General features: G+C 42.9%; 1 protein-coding gene across 3 annotated transcripts in view; it reads right to left on the minus strand.

The window, feature by feature from the left end:
- Positions 1-1,857: 1,857 nt before the first annotated feature.
- The window catches only part of LOC149452457 (protein mono-ADP-ribosyltransferase PARP15-like), a 36,826-nt gene continuing 19,755 nt past the window's right edge, over positions 1,858-18,928 (minus strand). For all 3 annotated transcript variants that reach the window (XM_089689353.1, XM_089689354.1, XM_089689355.1), the window contains exons 8-13: positions 17,659-17,835; positions 15,536-15,708; positions 13,964-14,009; positions 10,122-10,264; positions 8,736-8,910; positions 1,858-3,338 (exon numbers count right to left, since the gene is read on the minus strand). In XM_089689353.1, coding sequence (XP_089545479.1) covers positions 3,049-3,338; positions 8,736-8,910; positions 10,122-10,264; positions 13,964-14,009; positions 15,536-15,708; positions 17,659-17,835 — 1,004 coding nt within the window. In that variant the 3' untranslated portion in view covers positions 1,858-3,048. The remainder of the gene's footprint in view (positions 3,339-8,735; positions 8,911-10,121; positions 10,265-13,963; positions 14,010-15,535; positions 15,709-17,658; positions 17,836-18,928) is intronic.

The raw sequence follows: 18,928 nt of genomic DNA on the forward strand, positions 1-18,928 counted from the left end.
CAAACCACCAGTTCCTGACACAACTGACTAAATCCGCCATGAATCATGCCCCAAACATGTGCCACTTTCAGGTCTCCTCACACTGCTGGTGGGTTCCATTTTGTCATAGGGTGCTGGCAGATTACGGGCCTCCCATTGCTGCTGCCAGGCCCCTAATCTGCCATGGGCCCCTGTACCGCCTCCTCATGCTGCTGCCAGGTCCACAGTGTGTCATGGGTCCCTGTACGGCCTCCCATTGCTGCTGTCTCCATCGCCACACTCTGCCATGTGCCACTTTCAGGTCTCCTCACACTGCTGCTGGGTTCCGTTTTGTGATAGGGTGCTGGCAGATTACGGGCCTCCCATTGCTGCTGCCAGGCCCCTAATCTGCCATGGGCCCCTGTACCGCCTCCTCATGCTGCTGCCAGGTCCACAGTGTGTCATGGGTCCCTGTACCGCCTCCCATTGCTGCTGTCTCCATCGCCACACTCTGCCATGTGCCACTTTCAGGTCTCCTCACACTGCTGGTGGGTTCCATTTTTGTCATAGGTTGCTGTATGGCCTCCCATTGCTGCTGCCTCCACCGCCACACTGTGGCTCCACACTCTGGTTTTGGCCCGTGACTGCCCAAATGAGTGAAGTGTGCGGTGATTCTAAGATCGACGGCACTCATCTGCATGTCATACTGACTGACAGTATTATTTCTCTTCCCCAGCAGACTCCAAGGGCATTTAAATTAAAGGTACAGTGTTCTGCACTAATATAAAGGCTCTCTGAAGCCTAGAAACACCCTTTTATAAGTTAAATTCGCAGCGAATATATTCGACTCAAACGATTTTTTTCCACAAATTCGCCGAATCAGCCTAATCGAATTTTTGAATAATTCGCTCATCTCTAGCTATAACTTCCACCCATAGCAATCAATATACACTTATTGGGATTTTTTTGCCAAAAACATGTAGCAAAATACATTTTGGCCTAAATTTATAACCAACTTTGAGTTTACTATATATGTTTTATAGCTGAAAGTAAAAAATATTGTTTTTCTTCAAAATTTTTGGCCTTTTTTTATAGCGTGAAAAATAAAAAAGCGCACAGGTGATCAATTGTTTTTGACAAATGTTACCTAAACTGTTGAAATGCTTTCAGGAATTTGGTGCAGGACATTTTAAAAGGTCCTGTCCCATAAGAAATATGATGCTTTAATGAATTACCCCCATAATCTCTAGCCATAGAGGGCAAGGTCACAAATGATCTCTATGTCAGGACTGGGTGGACAGATGAATACATTGAGTAGCCTTTGTGATATATTAAATGCTCCCATGGGCCATAATATGAAAATAGTACAAAATAGCTAACCCCCTTTTTTCCCAGTCCAACTGAGAGATGCCTTCTTGGAGGTTAGGCAAGGAGCAAAGAAGGCTCTCCTTGCCTGAGTAGGTTCACATCCATGTGCTATGCTTTGGGCACAGCAAAATTCATCTGTGTTTTAGATGCAGATTTATGTGCACTCCAACTGTCTTCTATTAGACTGTACACTTCGTGAAAGTGCATGAAAATCCTGCATGCTCCATCTTTGATGCACTTTAAAAATGGTCTAATAGAAGTCAAAGGGAACCAGGTGTAAAACATGGACACAATTACAGCACACCAGTGCGAACTGGGGCTAACACCACTTAGAGCACAGTAAGCCTTCATAAAGAACGATTGAATTTTAACCAGCCTAGAAGTCATCAGGTTTCAGGCAGCTGCACAGTCTACAGCAGGGGTGTCCAAACTTTTTTGGAAGAGTGCCAGATTTGATGAAGTGAACATGTGCGAGGGCCGACCATTTGGCCCGACATTCTGATGAACCATTAAAATTAAATGCAAATGAACTATTTTATGCAAAAGTTTATTGAAAACGGCAAACTTTTCATTTTGTGACTTGGATGACAAATCTAAACAGGTGTTAAATCACTCTGCCTTTAATCTCTGTTTTTTTTTACTTCTTTTAATATTCTGCCTTAATGGTGGCCCTTGTGGCTTTGTGTGGAGGCTCAGCACTCTCTTGCCGTTGGACTTGACGTCATCAGCCAGCACAGGGAGAAGGAAAGCCCAAATCTCGCAGGATCTCGAGATTTGGCCTTTGTTTCTCCTTGCACTGTCTGATGACGTCAAGCGATCCTGAGCACCAATCCATTATAGCCCAAATTGATAAATGGTAGCCCCAGTAGTAATTCCCTGCGCACCACCTGGGATTCCTCGGCCCACGTTCCGGACCCCACAGATGAGCTGCCCAATATATAACTTACGGCCCTCCACTAGTGATTCTGCGAACGCCACTGAGGACTCCAGGGATCTGTCGAGCGGGAATTGACGTCATCAGCCGGCACACAGAGAAGGAAAGCCCAAATCTCACGAGATCTCGGACGTCGCGAGATTTGGGCTCTCCTTCCTGCGCCAGCTGATGATGTCAAGTGGCGCAGCTAGAGATCGCTGGAGTCCTCAGTAGCTTTCAGGGAATCACTACCGGGGGCCGTAGGTTATATATTTGGGTAGCTCACCTGTGGGGCCATTTCAGTCCAGGACACGGGCCGCAATTGGCCCGCGGGCCGGACTTTGGACATGCCTGGTCTACAGAATTGGTTTCTGTCACTAATCTCAAGTGATACACTTTAAACCTTAACACATTGACTTCCATTCCCATGGTTTAAAAAGTATTAGCTGTTAATATCTCTAATCAATTTTATATCAGCTATTTATTTTTGGATTAGCCCTTACACATCCTAAAAAAAACTCTCAGATGTGTCATGTTAGCAGGTAGTCATTGCTGGCTTACAGGTTGCATATTCAGTGATTCGGCTTAAAAAATTGCAAATTAACAGTAAACCCCTCCTGTCCAAATCTTCAGTACAAAATCAGCAGGATTCCTTTAGTAAAACACAAGAAAAACAAAGTAAATGCTATTGGACAGCAACTTTTCCACACGTCTCTTCTTGCAGCTGTTGTAGGTTTGCTTGGCGTTCTGGTCAATGTCATATTTCTGGCTGATCATAAGTAGTATAGACATTGTATCATCAACATTGCTTAGGGTTTAAAAGTAATCAGGTATTCTGGATATGCATGGTCATCATGAAACACAACAAAATATGTTATATTTTGCATGTCGTCCACAACAGAATCATAACGTTGATTTTTGGTCTGTGCATTGATATATGGCGGCTCCCGGAGGGAAGAGTCTCCTTTACAATATCTTCCAGTGATTACTGCAGCCTGGTAAACACTCTTGTAGCCTTTCTGGTCTGGAGCTGAATATTTGTCATCACAGGAATAATCTGATTTAACAGCAAAATAAGTCCCATAGCCACAAGCAGAACCTGAGAGATTAGGGAAAAAACATAAGTGTATGTAACCCGAAATTTATTATTCAATAGATTTAACATGTCTTAGTGCATTCAGTCCTCTTAAGCAAATAATTGTTGTGAATCTGCTGAAAAGTGACTTCTTCCTGGCTACCTGTCGGAGATCGCCGCGCGGCTCGGCGCAGTACACCTCCCTGTACGCGAGCGCTGGGACTTGGCCGACCGCGGCAATCAGGTTCGCGCATGCGCAGTAGTGTCCACGGGCGCGCGCCTGGCACCAATGACAGCGCAGGGCGGGATATTTAAACGGCCCTGAGCTGTCATTCAGTGCCTTTTGGTCTCTTGTATCCTGTGAACCTGTGAACCTGTTTAAAGTAAGTTGCTGACCCGGATTGTGCCCTGACCTTGCTGTTTTCTCCTGTTCTTGACCCTTGCTTGCCTGACCTCTCTCCTGAATGCCCCCTATTGGATCTGACCTGCTGTAGCTGACCTGGCGTGTGACCCGACTATTCTTTGCCCGCTGCTCTGTAGCGCACCGTCCCCATAGTTACCAACCCGGCTTGTATGACCCTGCTCCTGCTCAGCCAGCCATCCATCCATCCGTCCCTCTCAACGGGGTCTCCAGACCTCCTCATACCTGGATCTCTCCCGTGGGAACCCCTGGCGAATACTCCTACCACTGACGGGTGTCCTCAGTAGTCACGACCTGGTCCTGGGGTACTCCAAGTCCATCCCCACCATCAGGGGCCCTGGTGAACAAGTACTCTGGGGCTTAGACTCCGTGCGCTGGGAACATCCGATCAGTGGAGTGCTAGTGGTACCGCCGGGCGGTCCCTTACACTACCCCTTTAACATTTTCCTGGATTCCCTGCATGCTTTGCAGCAGCTCTCGCTTTCATTTCAGTTCCAAAGGACTATATATCCCATGGTACCTTACTGCCTGCAAGCAGTGATCCCTGTACTGACACTGACTCCGCCTCCTAAAACTCCTCCTCTCAGCACCTCTGTAGTTCAGAAGGCAGGCTCTGTGAAATGTGCCAACAGTAGTGCCTATTAGCAGGGCATAGTGACTATGTATCATGGAATTCAAGGCTGCAAATAATTGAATACAATATGGGATATCAATATATGATTTTACATTCTGATCATAGGTACACTTTAAGAAAATGGTATACAGCAAGACAAGATACCAAACATGAAAAATAGCATTAGAACTCATACGTTCCATCACCCTAGCAAATTCACAGCTTTAAAGTACATGTAAACCCTCAACTTGTATAATGACCAAGTCAGTTAAAAATAGAAATTAAATAAAAATTTGTGTGTGTATATATATATATATATATATATATATATATATATATATATATATATATATATATATATATATATATATATATATATATATATATAAAAAAGAAGTATTTCATTTTTTTTTTAATAAGTGATCACATATATATAAAAAAGAAGTATTTCATTTTTTTTTTAATAAGTGATCACATACTCTCTGTTCTCAGCTGCATAAAGGGCACATAGAGCTGGGGGAGGAGAAACAGCAGCAAATTGAACTACCTAATGAATGGTTGTGAAAGGAGGAGGGGGGGGGGGTAAGCAGAAGTCTAAGGCTACATGAACCTGCTCTGACTGCCGGCCGCCGGGAGATGCAAAAAACCTGATACCGCAGTTGCCACGTTTTTCGTTTTCCCATGGTCGGTGGTCAAAATGTTCCTATCCTGAACGCGATTCTTTCCGTTCAGGAGGGGGAGGTTTAACCTCACCTAAACATGGCAACTCAAAGTCTGCTAAAAGCCTATGTGTACAAGGACACATAGGGGTTTATTTACTAAAGCTGGTTCACTCAGAATCTCATTCACCTGGGCATGGTAGCCAGATTCTAACCTCAGCTTGTTCAATTAAGCTTTAGCAATAAAACCTGGAAGCCGATTGGTTTCCATGCAGAAGTGCACAAGATTCTGAGCGAACCAGCTTTAGTAATTAAATCCCATAGGCTTTTATGGAGTTGAGTTTAGGAGCTTTGGCCAAAAAAAAAAAATGCCAAAAAGCGCCTAAACTCGAATTTAGCAGCTTCTGGTGTACATGAAGCCTAATCACTGGAGGATAGCAGGCTGAGTTCCAGCACAGCTAGAGAACTGAGCACACTGTGCTCTCATGCTTAGTGTGGTTAGTTTGTTTTTTTTTTTTTTTAACATTGGAAAGCAGAGGGACTGACAGGAACACCAGGGATGTCACATAAGGCAAGCAATACAAAGAGAATAGGATACTTTTTCATACAAGTACATAGCATAGCAGGACTATGAAATGTTGGGTTTACATATTCATTTAAACCCCCTTTTTTTTTCTCATTCTCCCTCTTCCCTCGGTTCCCTTTTGCCTTCTCCCATTCATAATTATTAGCTGCGCATTGACTTTACCTCTCTATGTCTTGGGCGATGTTCTCACCTTTACATCAGAGCCAATTCCATCATCAATCCCATGTAACATCGTGATTGATGCTCATTGTTTTTTTGCCTTAACATTAGTGGGTAACCATTGTATTGTATTTTATCTTGCCACTCTTCTTTGTTTGTGGATTCTTATCACTATTGCTATGGCTCTGCAACATTTGGCAGATCATTCTTCAATGCTAATTAAATGACTATGTCAATTGTTTAAACTGAAAAGTTACTTATGTTCAATATTTTTATTTAGCTTACACTGAAAAGGTTTAAAGTATAACAAACGGCATTTTTTTTTACTTTTGGACAGAGTGGAGAAGGATTGGAAGAACCGTCTGGGCTCCCGCTAGGGAGTTCATCCTCTCTGGGCTCCCGCTAGGGAGGCTCATCCTCACTATTTAGCAAGAATACTATTGAAAAGGAAAATAAAAGAAAACCCCAATTTTCAGTTTTACCCCAGAATAGTAATCAAGGGGAAATCTTCCCATGTGGACACTAAGGGGGGGGGGGGGGGTTCTCTCTCCTTTGTTTTGGCTATGGGTCAGGCAGTGAAGGGAAATCTCCCCTGTGGGACACGGAAGGAAAATGATCCTGACAGGGGTTATAACCCTCCCTTACTCTGTCCAAACAATAAAGTATTGCCTTTGGTTCTACTTTAAGTCTCCTGCATGGATAAGCAGTTGGCTGTATCCCTACTGCCCTATAGGCAGTCTGGTGCATTTGTGTTTAGCATTTCCATTAATGCTCTGAATTCTTTAATGCCTGAATAATCTCATTATTAAATGCAATTCATCTTTTCTGTCCTCCTGCCTTGAGGTGCCCCATTCGTGGTCAAGCCTGGATCCTGGGACATGCTCTGGACCCGAGGTATGAATGCTGGCTGGTATAAAGAGTTGATGAAAAATTGGGGACCACAGATAGGAAACAACGCCCAACTGTTGACACGCTAAGCAGCAAGAAAATAAATATGTCCATTTTTTTAAATATATTAGAGATCTCAGATGCAGACAAAAAGAGGTTTGCATGGGTTTTCTATTTTCTCCATATGACTTTTGTCATTGGTACAAAAATTGAACAGGGATCCAAAATGTCATCACAGGCAAGAGGTGAAGGAAAATTGGAGAATGTGCATCAAAATTGAGAGCTGCACTTCTCACACTTGAGAAGACTATCTGCTTCCAGGGCCAATCATTTACAGGTAATTGCACTGCCCCCCCCCTTACATCAACTGCCCCCATCAAAGTCCCCCATACATCAGTTGTTCCTATCACAATGCCCTATAGCTTTCAGCACCAGGCAGACAGAGGGTGAGAGGCAGAGCAGGCTTAAAGTGGTTGTAAACCTCAGACATGAAATATGAGCAAAACGTCATCCCTCTATAGTGTGTACATATCAAGTGTCATTTCTGTCTGCTGCCTTGTTCCTCTGCTATTAGCATGAATCGCTTCTCACAGGTTTTCCTGACACCAAGAGCAAAGTGGTGACAGGGGAGGGACCTCCAACAGATTGAAAGCCTCAGCTCTGTTCCTGTAAGCTGTGTGAAAGGGGGCGAGTCTCTTCCTTCCAATCAGCTCTCAGAGTTCTCACTAAGCTCTGCAGTGTGTAATTTCAGATCTCTGCCCCCTTTTTTCTGAACTCTTAGACAAGCTTTATAAATTCAGCACTTTGAATGTCTGTAGAGAAGAGAATACTGCAGATAAACAGGTACAACTCGTGTACAAGGATTAGTTTAATCTCTGTGTATTACCTGAGGTCAGTCACTTCACTGGGTATATGTAAGGGTTTACAACCACTTTAAAGTGAAGCTCACCCCAAAAGGGGAAGCTCCACTTGTTTGCACCCTCCACTGCCACATTTGGATTTTTTGAGGGGGAGTGGGTACCTGGTTTTGACACTTCCGGCTCAGTTCAACCACGGCCTTCTCCCCCGCAGTCTTCTGGGACACTTCACAGGTTCTAGAAGACTGAGGGACCAATTACAAGGCGCAATGCAACTCAGGCATTCGCAGTAGGAAACTGGCTATGAAACCACAAGGCTTCACTTCCGGTTCCCCTTACTTGCAATGCTGGCACTGCAAACTCGGAGTCTAGTGAAGAACTAGCCTAGGTGATGACGCCACTGGAACCCTAGACAGGAAAGTGTGCTGATATTAGAAGCTACAGTTCTACTTTCGTTCTATAAAGGCTGGGAAGGGGCATACACGTGATGTCACTAAATGTTAGGAAGGCTGCTACATAAAAGGATAAATAGGGTGATGAAGAGATGGGTAGAGGAGATGGGCCAGCACAGAGAGTAATTAGACAGAAGAAAAGAAGGTGGTTATGCCATGCAAAGAGGGAGGAGGCTGTGCTAGGGAATTGACTCTTTCTAGAGTAGCCTGAATTTCTGGCAAGTTCAAAAAGGCACATTGCAAGTAAAAAAACCTCAAGTAAGCATTTAAAATATTTAGTTGTTTGGTGCCCTTACCTGCAATTGTTTATGTTGATGATTGGATCTCTTTTTAAAGTAAGGGGTTAAAAAAAACAATTACAGAAATGCTACTCCTTTTCTGAGATTCTGCACTGCTGGGATGTCAGGCTCTTAAAATGTTGAAACACAAAGGTTTGATTTCCTAAAGGCAAACAGACCGTGCACTTTGCAAGTACAGTTGCACCAGATCTTAGCAAATGGAGAGGAAGCTCTGCTGACTTCAATCATCCAATCATGTGCAAGCAAAACTTTTTTTTTTTTAAATTTGCCTTGCATGTGATTGGGTATTCTTTGATATATGAAGCCTTACCTCATTTACTAAGCTCTGGAGCAAAGAACTTGCAAAGTGCACTGTTTATTTGCATATAGTACATCAACCCCATAGTGTGCCATGCTCTCCAGTTTTTTGCAGGGTCTTATGCAACTGCTGGTTCTGTCTAATGTGTAATCTGGCTCATGAATGTAGCATGAGAGGCTGGATACTTACCATTTTTTCCACAATAAATCCGGTTGAAACCTCCATGATTGATATTGCAGATCTTATCTACAGTTGTACCATGGTACAGGTGTCGTATATTTTCCAGTCCAGGATTGTTTTGTTCCACTGTCTTCTTGTTTAGTGAGAAACTGTGCCACAGTTTCTTGTTCTGAATCCGGGTTATCTATAAATTCAACAATACAAAAACATGGTTGCTAATGGTTTACCTCAATACCCGGACACATTCACCCCCTTCCTGCCCAGGTCAGTTTTCAGATTTCAGCACTCTCACACTTTGAATGCCTATTACTCAGTCATGCAACACTATTACTCAGTCATGCAAAACTTTCTTTGTTTGGGTTATAACATTTTGCAAATAATCTTTCTTCATAAATTTAGGCCACAATTAATTCTGCTACATTTCTTTGGTATAAAGAACCTAAATCCGTGTATATTATCTAGTCTTTGTGCAAGTTCTAGAGTTTACAAACTATGGTATATTTGAAAATTGATCAATCGTGATGTACTGATGGCCTGGAATAAGATTTACTCCAAATGAGGTCACTACAGTGCTGCTCCCTGTTCTCTTTCTGGAAGCTCTAACACGAGGAAGCAAAGCCCTGCCTACACCAAGATGGCCACACAGAGACAGTGCAGAACAAGGCATGGCAAATCAGTAATGAGGGGAAGATTAGCTGCAGGGAGACCACAGGCAGAACTGATGCCTATTTTTTCTGGGCGCTGCTTCCAGTGTTCAGTTCCTCTTGAAAGCTCGGCTATAAAACAAAAAATGTTTTCAATTGCCATGGATAGATGTAGACTAATCATTTTCAGATCAGTGTAAATGATTTAATCTTTGTGCAGGTTATAGAGTCTACAAGCTATGGTATATATAGATTAGAAAATTGATCAATCCTGATATACTGATGGCCTGGAGTAAGATTTACTCCAAATGATGATGTCACTACAGTGCTGCTCCCTGTTCTCTTGCTGGAAGCTTTGACATGAGGAAGCAAAGCCCTGCCTACACCAAGATGGCTGTCTCCACACAGTGCACAACAAGGCATGGCAAGTAATTAGGGGAAGATTAGCTGTAGGGAGACCACAAGCAAAACTGGTGACTTTTTTTTTCAGGAATGGCTTCCAGTTCCTCTTGAAAGCTCAACTATGAAGAAAAATGTTTTTTTTTGTCATCTTGGATGCATGTAAAACAATCATTTTCAGATCAAGCATGGACAGCTGCCATATAATGCCTTTTAGTCGTATTGCTTACAGAGGATAAGCATTATTTTCACGTACCCTTCTTTCAAATTGTAACCCTTGCACAGCAATTAAAGTCATTTGATGAAACTTGCTTTTTTTCCAGCATAATAAAAATAAAACCTAATACTCTACCTTCACATCATTATATGAATGTCCTGAGGTTTTCAAAAAATTTGTTTTTACGTTTTTGTATTCTTTAGATGTTTGGTCCAGAGAGATCTCTTGAAAAGGTTCTATTCCAGGGTTTATCCAGGTTGGTGGATAGGTAATTATCACTGTCAAAGAATAAACATAAAAATGTAATTTTCAGCATTTATATCTTACATAGTTTACAGATATTAAAGTGTTTCTAAAGCCTAAACATTTTGTCTCCAAAGATCCATTATCTCCTGCGCTCAAAGACTCAGATCAAACGGGCGTTAGTAACAAGCAGCGTGTTCATCCGCTGGTGATCAGAGGTTGTGTAGCTCTATCATGAAGCTGGGAAAGCTTGATAAAACTGTAGAAGAGGATGAAAGAAAGAGCGCACAAACCTTGCACATTACCTCAATAAATAGTGACTAATTTTATTTAATTTAGGAAATATTATTTAGCAATTCAGCCTGTTTAGTCAAAACAGGCTGAACTGCTGAAATACTGACACTCAGTGGCTGAATGTCTCCTTGCTATGGGAACTCTGCCATACTGAAGTTTCTATCTACTCAACCCAGCTCTGATGAAGGGAGCACCCATCCAAACGCGTTAGTTTTTATCCCCCCCTTTGGATTTACCTGTAACCCTGTGTGGATATAGTTTACTTATGCCTGTTTTACAGTCACCTTTGTATATTTCCTAAATTAAATTAGTCACTATTTATTGAGGTAATGCGCAAAGTTTGTGCGCTCTTTCATCCTCTCCTAAACATTTTGTACCTTAATGCATTCCTTGTGTGAAAGGTAAAAAATATTTAGGCATCAGTATCCCCCCTCACTGCCCATTTTACTTACCTGAGCCCTCATTACATCCAATGCTGTGCAAGCCTGCGGCTCTTCTTTATCCTCACTTGTGTCTCGCTGGCTTTGCTGGGGCAACAGGAGCCATTGGCTCCCAGTGTTGTCAATCAAAGCCAGTGATGGGGGAGCAGGGGCAGGGCAGAGTCCCACTGTCTGTGCCAATGGATGAAGCAGCGGGGCTTGGGAATGAACACACAAGTGCTTCCATGGGAAGCGGCATGGGTAGATTAGCCATATAGATGGTTTACTGCAAGTAAGGAGGCCATGCCTAGCAGAGTTCACCAGAAATGTGGCCTCACACCACCATTGCCAAGCCATGCCCCCTCAAACTCAAGCCAATACAAATAAGGCATTACAAAAGCCTCTGGCTTTAAACAAGTGTAGAGAAAAATGCTCACAAGATGTGCTGGGTCTAAACAGCGGTGACTGGGGTGAATATGGGCTTACCCATGCCAACAATCAATTTCAGCCAGAGATAGACTTCTGCAGTTCAGAATCGTACATCGTTATCTCACACAAGCAAAACTGGGAAGTTTCAACTACACTAGCACTAGCTGGAGAGGTCCTTTTGCAGTGGTGGACTTTATCCACTTTTTTGACATTTAGCAGAACAAGTGCCTATTGGATTCATGTTTTGCATTATATTATTACTTTGACCAACATCTCGATCATCCAGGATCCCGGGGTCTGTCTGTTATACCTGGTGAAACCCTTGACTGTCAGAAAATCACATAGACCACTTGGCCTATTGTTAATTTGTGCTAGGAAAGCAATCGTTCTCTCAATCTCCAACTCCTCAAACTCTGGACAGATGGAGATCCCTGATATGCTCTACTTTTCCCTTTTTTCAGTGCCACCTATAAAAGCAAAAGATGTTGGACCAAATTAAATGAAAAGATGGTCTCCTTGGTTGTATTTAGCCCTGGTGAAGCCGCGTGACCTAGTGGCGTAACACGTAGGAGAGGAGCTGGATGGAGGGCAGGTGCAAGGATGTTTGTCTACACAGGCGAAAGTGCATTTTGGGGTCTCCCCCCCTCCCAAATGTCCTCCCACCCCCACTCCAAAATGCACAATCTACATCATTTGTTCTCCATTAAGCTATAGTGGTTCAGTGGCTGCAGTTATAACCCCCAGCACTGGCGTCAGTGACCGCCATAACCGCCCCCTGCACTGGCGTCAGTGACCGCCATAACCGCCCCCAGCACTGGCATCAGTGACCGCCATAACCGCCCCCAGCACTGGTGGCAGTGGCAGCAATAACAGTCCCTTGCATTGGTGGCAGTAATGGCTATAACGCCTAGCATTGATGTCAGTGAGCACCCTAATATCCCCCAGCATCGGGGTCAGTGACCACCATAATATCCCCCAGCATCGGGGTCAGTGGCTGCAATAATTTCCCCCAGCATCGGGGTCAGTGGCTGCAATAATTACCCCCAGCATCGGGGTCAGTGGCTGCAATAATTACCCCCAGCATCGGGGTCAGTGGCTGCAATAATTACCCCCAGCATCGGGGTCAGTGGCCACCATAATTACCCCCAGCATTGGTGTCAGTGGCTGCAATAATTACCCCCAGCATTGGGGTCAGTGACTGCTATTACAACCCCAAGTATCGGTGTCAGTGGCCACCATAATAACTCTCAACTATAGTGGCAACCCCCCCATACACATTGGTGGTCAGTAGAAGTGCTATTTAGCATCCCCACATTCCCTTTTCTCCTCCTTACTTGATCTCCTAAGCCGATTTTCCTCTGAGGGATGGTCTTACAGTGGCAGGTGCTGAAAGATACAGAGGATCCCTAATCTGAGGGGAGCAGAATGCTTAGACCTGCTCAAGGCTGGGCCGGTGTTGGCCCTTCATCCATGCACAGCTCAGCGCACCATTCTGGGCCCCTGCAGCCCAGGTCAGCAGGCCGTCAAGGAAGAGAAGGGTGATCTGCCTGCTCCCCATACTCCTGCTCACCATATCTCCATCCAGGCCACTGCCAAGGTAAAATGTATATTAGATCGGCCACGCTCCCCCCATTCACAGCCGGGGCTTAGCAGTCTCTGGGGCTCGGATCACATCATTTTGCCGATCCGCACAGGTGCAGGTGGAAGCAGGCAGAGGACTGGGGATTCAGATTTTACCACCAACCCCCATACCCCATCGGTCCGCCCTAGGGCAGCTGCCTAAATCGCCTTATGATGATGCCGGTCCTGGCTGGATGATGTTGCGGTGTTCTCAATAACGTGTGTTCTAATACTGACTATACACGATGTGTTGGAGCACCAGAAAAAAGTGAATGTGTTTCTGTATTTATAAAAGGAATAAAGTGCTTTTTGATCTTACATTTACTGTATGGTTATGGGCTCCAGGTGAGCGCACACCCAGGGGCAGAGGTATTAAAAATAGAGATTTAAAGCACAGCAAGAGTGGTGGAGAATAAAAGTAAATGATATTTAGAAGCAAGATGGATTAAAGACAGAAATTAGATTTGACTTATTTAATTATTGATGTATATTTTCTGGTTTATTTTAAACACTTTGTTGGGGCTTTACTTTGATAACAGAAAGCGCGGCACTGTATCATATATTTAATGCCCGTTGTGTGTGTCTATGAAGCATGCTCCATAGACACGCAGCTCGGGAGCAAGCAGACACCGTGTGCCCCCATAACAAGCAGCTTGCTATGGGGACACATGAAGAAGAGGAGGCGCCAAGATTGCCGGAGGGGGACCCAAGGAAAGGAGGATTGGGACGCTCTGTGCAATGCCATTTGCACAGAGCAGGTGAGTATAAAATGTTTTTTACTTTAAAATAAAGTTTTGCTAAAGTTTAGCTATCGCGCTTTTTTTTTTTTTTTTTTTTTTTTTTTTTTACTATGTAATATTTCCAGCTGGTAGAGATATGGGATGCTTCCTCTCACTAGATAGTCCCTTCCCCTAGATAAAATGGTTGAAACCATTCCCAACTTTAATAACTCCCTACCCGCTCCACAAGTACCTTGTGCTTGAATTTCTCTTTTAGAATTTCCTTTTCGTTGTTGCTCCTGAAAAAGAAATTTTAAAAAAAAATTTTTCTCATCATGTCAGGTTCTTTTCAAATGAAAGAAATGTGTTTTCATATATTTTGAGTTATTATTGTAGTGGTTAGGGTAATGTTTTGGGCAATAGTTACATTTTAGCCTAATAGGTTTGTCTTTCTAGTGTTGAATTACATATACAGGTTTGTAGATCCTCCCTCTAGTACAGGAGTGCCCAACCTTTTGACTTTCTATTGGAAGAAGAGGACTTGTCTTGGGCCACACATAAAATACACTAATAAGGATAGCTGATGAGCAGAAAGATTGGCAGATCACAAGTTAATGATCACCGATATAGAAAATGTACCAATATATGATTAATAAAATTTCTTTGCAATAAAAAATATTGCAAAGAAATGAAGGTGTCAACATAAATCAAGTGCAATACTTGAAACGTTTTTTGATAAACTAACCGCATCATTATCTGGTTTGATGGCTGTAGTAGCAATTTTCAATGAATTCGTAAGGTGCTCATCAGATATTTTGGCTCCAATTTTGCCCTTCGTGTGTTTCATCCTTGTTGCCCACAAATATAGGTGATGCCACAAACTGTTGACATGAATAAGGTGCGATTGTGAAGAGTGGGAGATTTTTCTTTGTCTGCATGCGTTTGCCAAGTGTAAATGCATTTTTACAACCCCCCCCGCCAAACAAAAAACCAAAACATTTTGTAAGCAATTTTACAATTTTGTGTTTGGCTTCATTCTTAGCAGTCTTGGGCCTCTGGTTGGACACCCCTGCTCTAGTTTCACTGCTATCATTCAGACCTTATTCATACCGTGTACAGAGACCTGCTTCTCTGCAAGGACACAAAGCAAAGAGTTGTTGCTGGTGTTATGTCTGTTTTTTTTTCTGTGCAGAAAAATGCAACATATAGGGCTGGTATAACACTTCTTGCATGGTAAATCACTGCCTTTTAGTGTGCAGGAAATGTCTGTTATGGCCAGCCTTTTGGCTGGTGGTGTCTTGTGCTGTTAAAGACATGCATAAAACCGTTTTCCTTTGTGCCCTGGTCTTTGGGGGAGCTGTCGAGCAGAGCAGGAAAACAACCACAGCTTGAGTAGAAAAGGCTGACCCATAGCAGCATGCTGTAGAGAAGGACCTTTGGGTCTTAGTGGAAGTAGTGGGATCAGCAGAGAGATCACCGCTTCCACACCAAGAGCAGGGGTTTTTCTGTCTTATTAAGTGCCTGGTTCCAGGATGACTTTTTTTGCCAACTTGCAGCAACCTTAAGCATGCAAAGATGTAGTTCACTTGCACACAGGTCTTTGTCCTAATTAAAATTTCTTTCACTTTGTTACAAAAGCATGACAGTATGAACCAGTCAAACTGGTTTCCCATACCATTCATACCTGTCAAGCCCCATCAGCCTCTCAGATTTCCATAGGCTACTAGCAGCAGGGCTAGACAGGACACCTCTGCCTTCCACCTGTAGCAAAATTCCAGGGTCCTATGCACCATTTACTACATGAAACCATAATGTGATGGTTTACCTGCAATTGACAGCTTTTCTTCTGAAAAACCTTCAGATAGGTCCTGTAAATGTTCTCTAGAACAACAACTATAGAGATGGTCTCCAGAGAGGGGAGTAATATTTCTGGTAAGTATTGTAATGTACTGTTCAAGATGGCATTAATTGTTTCTTTTGGATCAATATGAGTTTTGCCTGTGAAAAAAAAAGTAAATAAAATTATATATACACATATATACACACACACACACACACACACACACTGCTCAAAAGACATTAAAGGAACACGTTTTAATCAGAGTATAGCATCAAGTCAATTAGGCTCCTGGGATATTGATCTGCCCAGTTAAGTAACATAGGGGGTTGTTAATCAGTTTCAGCTGCTTTTGGTGTTAATGAAATTAACAACAGGTGCACTAGATGGGCAACAATGAGACGACTCCCAAAACAGGAATGGTTTTACAGGTGGAGGCCACTGACATTTTTTTCGCTACTCATCTTTTCTAATTGTTTTTCACTAGTTTTGCATTTGGCTAGGGTCAGTGTCACTATTGGTATCATGAGGCAATACCTGGACGCTACAGAGGTTGCACAGGCAGTCCAACTCCTCCAGAATGGAACATCAATATGTGCTATTGCCAGAAGGTTTGCTACATCTCCCAGCACAGTTTCAAAAGCATGGAGGAGATTCCTGGAGACAGGAAGTTACTCTAGAAGAGCTGGGCAGGGCCATAGAAGATCCTTAACCCATCAGCAGGACCAGTATTTGCTCCTTTGTGCAATGAGGAACAGGATGAGCACTGCCAGAGCCCTACAAAATGACCTCCAGCAGGCCACTGGTGTGAATGTCTCTGACCAAACAATCAAACAGACTTCATGAGGGTGGCCTGACATCCTCTAGTGGGCCCTGTGCTCACTGTCCGGCACCATAGAGCTCAATTGGCATTTGCTATTAAACACTAGAATTGGCAGGTCTGCCACTGACACCCTGTGCTTTTCACAGATGAGAGCAGGTTCACCCTGAGCACATGTGACAGATGTGAAAGGGTCCGGAGAAGCTGTGGAGAACATTGTGCTGTCTATAACGTCATTCAGCATGACCGTTTTGGTGGTGGGTCAGTGATGGTCTGGGGAGGCATATCCATGGAGGGATGTACAGACCTCTACAGGCTAGACAACACACCCTGACTGTCATTAGGTATCAGGATGAAATCCTTGGACCCATTGTCAGACCCTACGCTGGTGCTGTGGGTCCTGGGTTCCTCTTGGTGCATGAGAATGCCCGGCCTCATGCGATGAGATTATGCAGGCAGTTCCTGGAGGATGAAGGAATTGATACCTTGATACGTTCATCTGACCAATAGAACACCTCTGGGATATCATGTTTTGGTCCATCTGACGATGCCAGGTTGCACCTCAGACTGTCCAGGAGCTCAGTGATGCCCTGGTCCACATCCGGGAGAAAATACCCCAGAACACCATTCGTCATCTCATTAGGAGCATGCTCTGATGATGTTAGGCATGCATACAAGCACATGGGGCCATACAAACTACTGAGTACCATTTTGAGTTGCTGCAATGAAATTTCAGCAAATTGGACAAGCCTGCTGCATCATTTTTTCACTTTGAATTCAGTCCTCTGTAGGTTGATCATTTTCTTTTCTATCAAACAATGGACCATCCTTACATTCCTAACACATTACCCAGTCTATATCAGTATAGATTTCCAGCAGGAGATTTTTCCTCACTGAGATCTGATGTGCTTTCAAAGTGTGTGTGTGTAATACACACACATATAAAGTGTCACAACAGGAAGTGAGGTGAAATCCACTCTTAAACAAAATGTTCCCATCAGAAGATAATCCCACACCTTTTGTTCCTGTGGCAACTAACATTTTAGGATATCCATTCACATTATGGTGGATGCCTCAAGAATTTGCATAGCTGTGAGGAATAATTGTCATAACATGGGCAATATGCTTATTTTCTATGCTCGTGACCTCCATCTAGTGGCCGTAATGTTGTATTTGTATTTTCTGATTGAGGTATATCAAGAAAATACCACATTATGACCACTAGATAGAGCTGTGTAGAGATCCTACAATTTGTTTTGCATGCTTTTATAACCAGCCTCATCATCTCTACCTGTTCCCATGGCTGGAATTGCAACACTTCTGTAGCCATTCAAATGACAAGCTTGAAGGATTCTCTCCATGGATTGTTCAAATTCAGCTACAGTGGTAGGTCCAATAATATGCAAGATATTTGTAGCTTTAGTGTTTCCACCACTAGTTTTGACAGATCCATCCTTTGAAAGTACGCCTTGGTGAGAAGAAGTCCAAATTAGGAAATAATAAAGGAAAAGACACTCTCACTTGATTTTAAAATCCCGCACACTTTGTATACATTGAAATACACTCAAATATTGTACATATCCCTTACAAAAAGGAAGGGTGCTAGATACCATTAACAACCTAATGCATAACCAAAAACATTTGGAATAACTAATACACTTGGAATATCACATTTTGAAAATTCTTTAGGTTGTCAATGGTGTCTAGCACCTCTCCCTTTTGGAACACATGTGTACAATATTTCATTTGAACATGTATTCCTATGTATACACAGTGTGTGAGATTTTAAGATCAATGTTGGTACACAAATGTTCTTCATCATGTTAATACCTATCTAGATATTTTTTCCAATTGGCTCCAGTAGTACCTTTAAAGTCTGTGTATTCAAAAACATCCTCCTGTTCTTAGTGTGAAATAAATTAGTAACCAATCACAAAAAAAAACAAAAAAAAAAAACAAAACAAATGAAAAAAATCAATAGTGAATAAACAAAGTGAAAAATTACACACACAAAAAAAGAAAAAAAAAAAACAAAAAAAAAAAAAAAAAAAACACCACCACACCGCACACAAAAGTGAAAAAGAGGGATGCTGCACGCTATGCAGTGCAAGGATAAAAAAAACAAAAAATGTTTTAAAAACCCTAGAAAGACTGCATTGGTGCACTGTCCCTTTAAATGATATTCAACAGGGCTCAAAATTTCAAGTCCTGAGCTACTAGCCAGGCCTTAAGAATTACTTGCCACCAGTTGCCCCACCCAACCCCTACCCTGCCCCTAAACACTCCCTCGTAAATTATCCCATGAACTGACACTGCTAAACGTTACCCACATTATATCAGGGTCCCCAGAGTCTCCCCACATTACAGCCTCCCATGTCCCCCTAAACACTCTATCATACTCAGACCATGCACCGCATACAACCATAACCCCCATAATATTTCACTCACCAAATCATAAATCTACCAAGCATATCTTACCTTCTATCCAACCCAGCAGTACATCAAATGCCCCATACTCTACCACCCATAATAACCACATCATCCTAAACCTGACCAAACCA

This window comes from Staurois parvus, unplaced genomic scaffold, assembly GCF_062004578.1.
Source record: "Staurois parvus isolate SC_StPar_1 unplaced genomic scaffold, SC_StPar_1.0 ptg000471l, whole genome shotgun sequence".
Classification (NCBI taxonomy): domain Eukaryota; kingdom Metazoa; phylum Chordata; class Amphibia; order Anura; family Ranidae; genus Staurois; species Staurois parvus.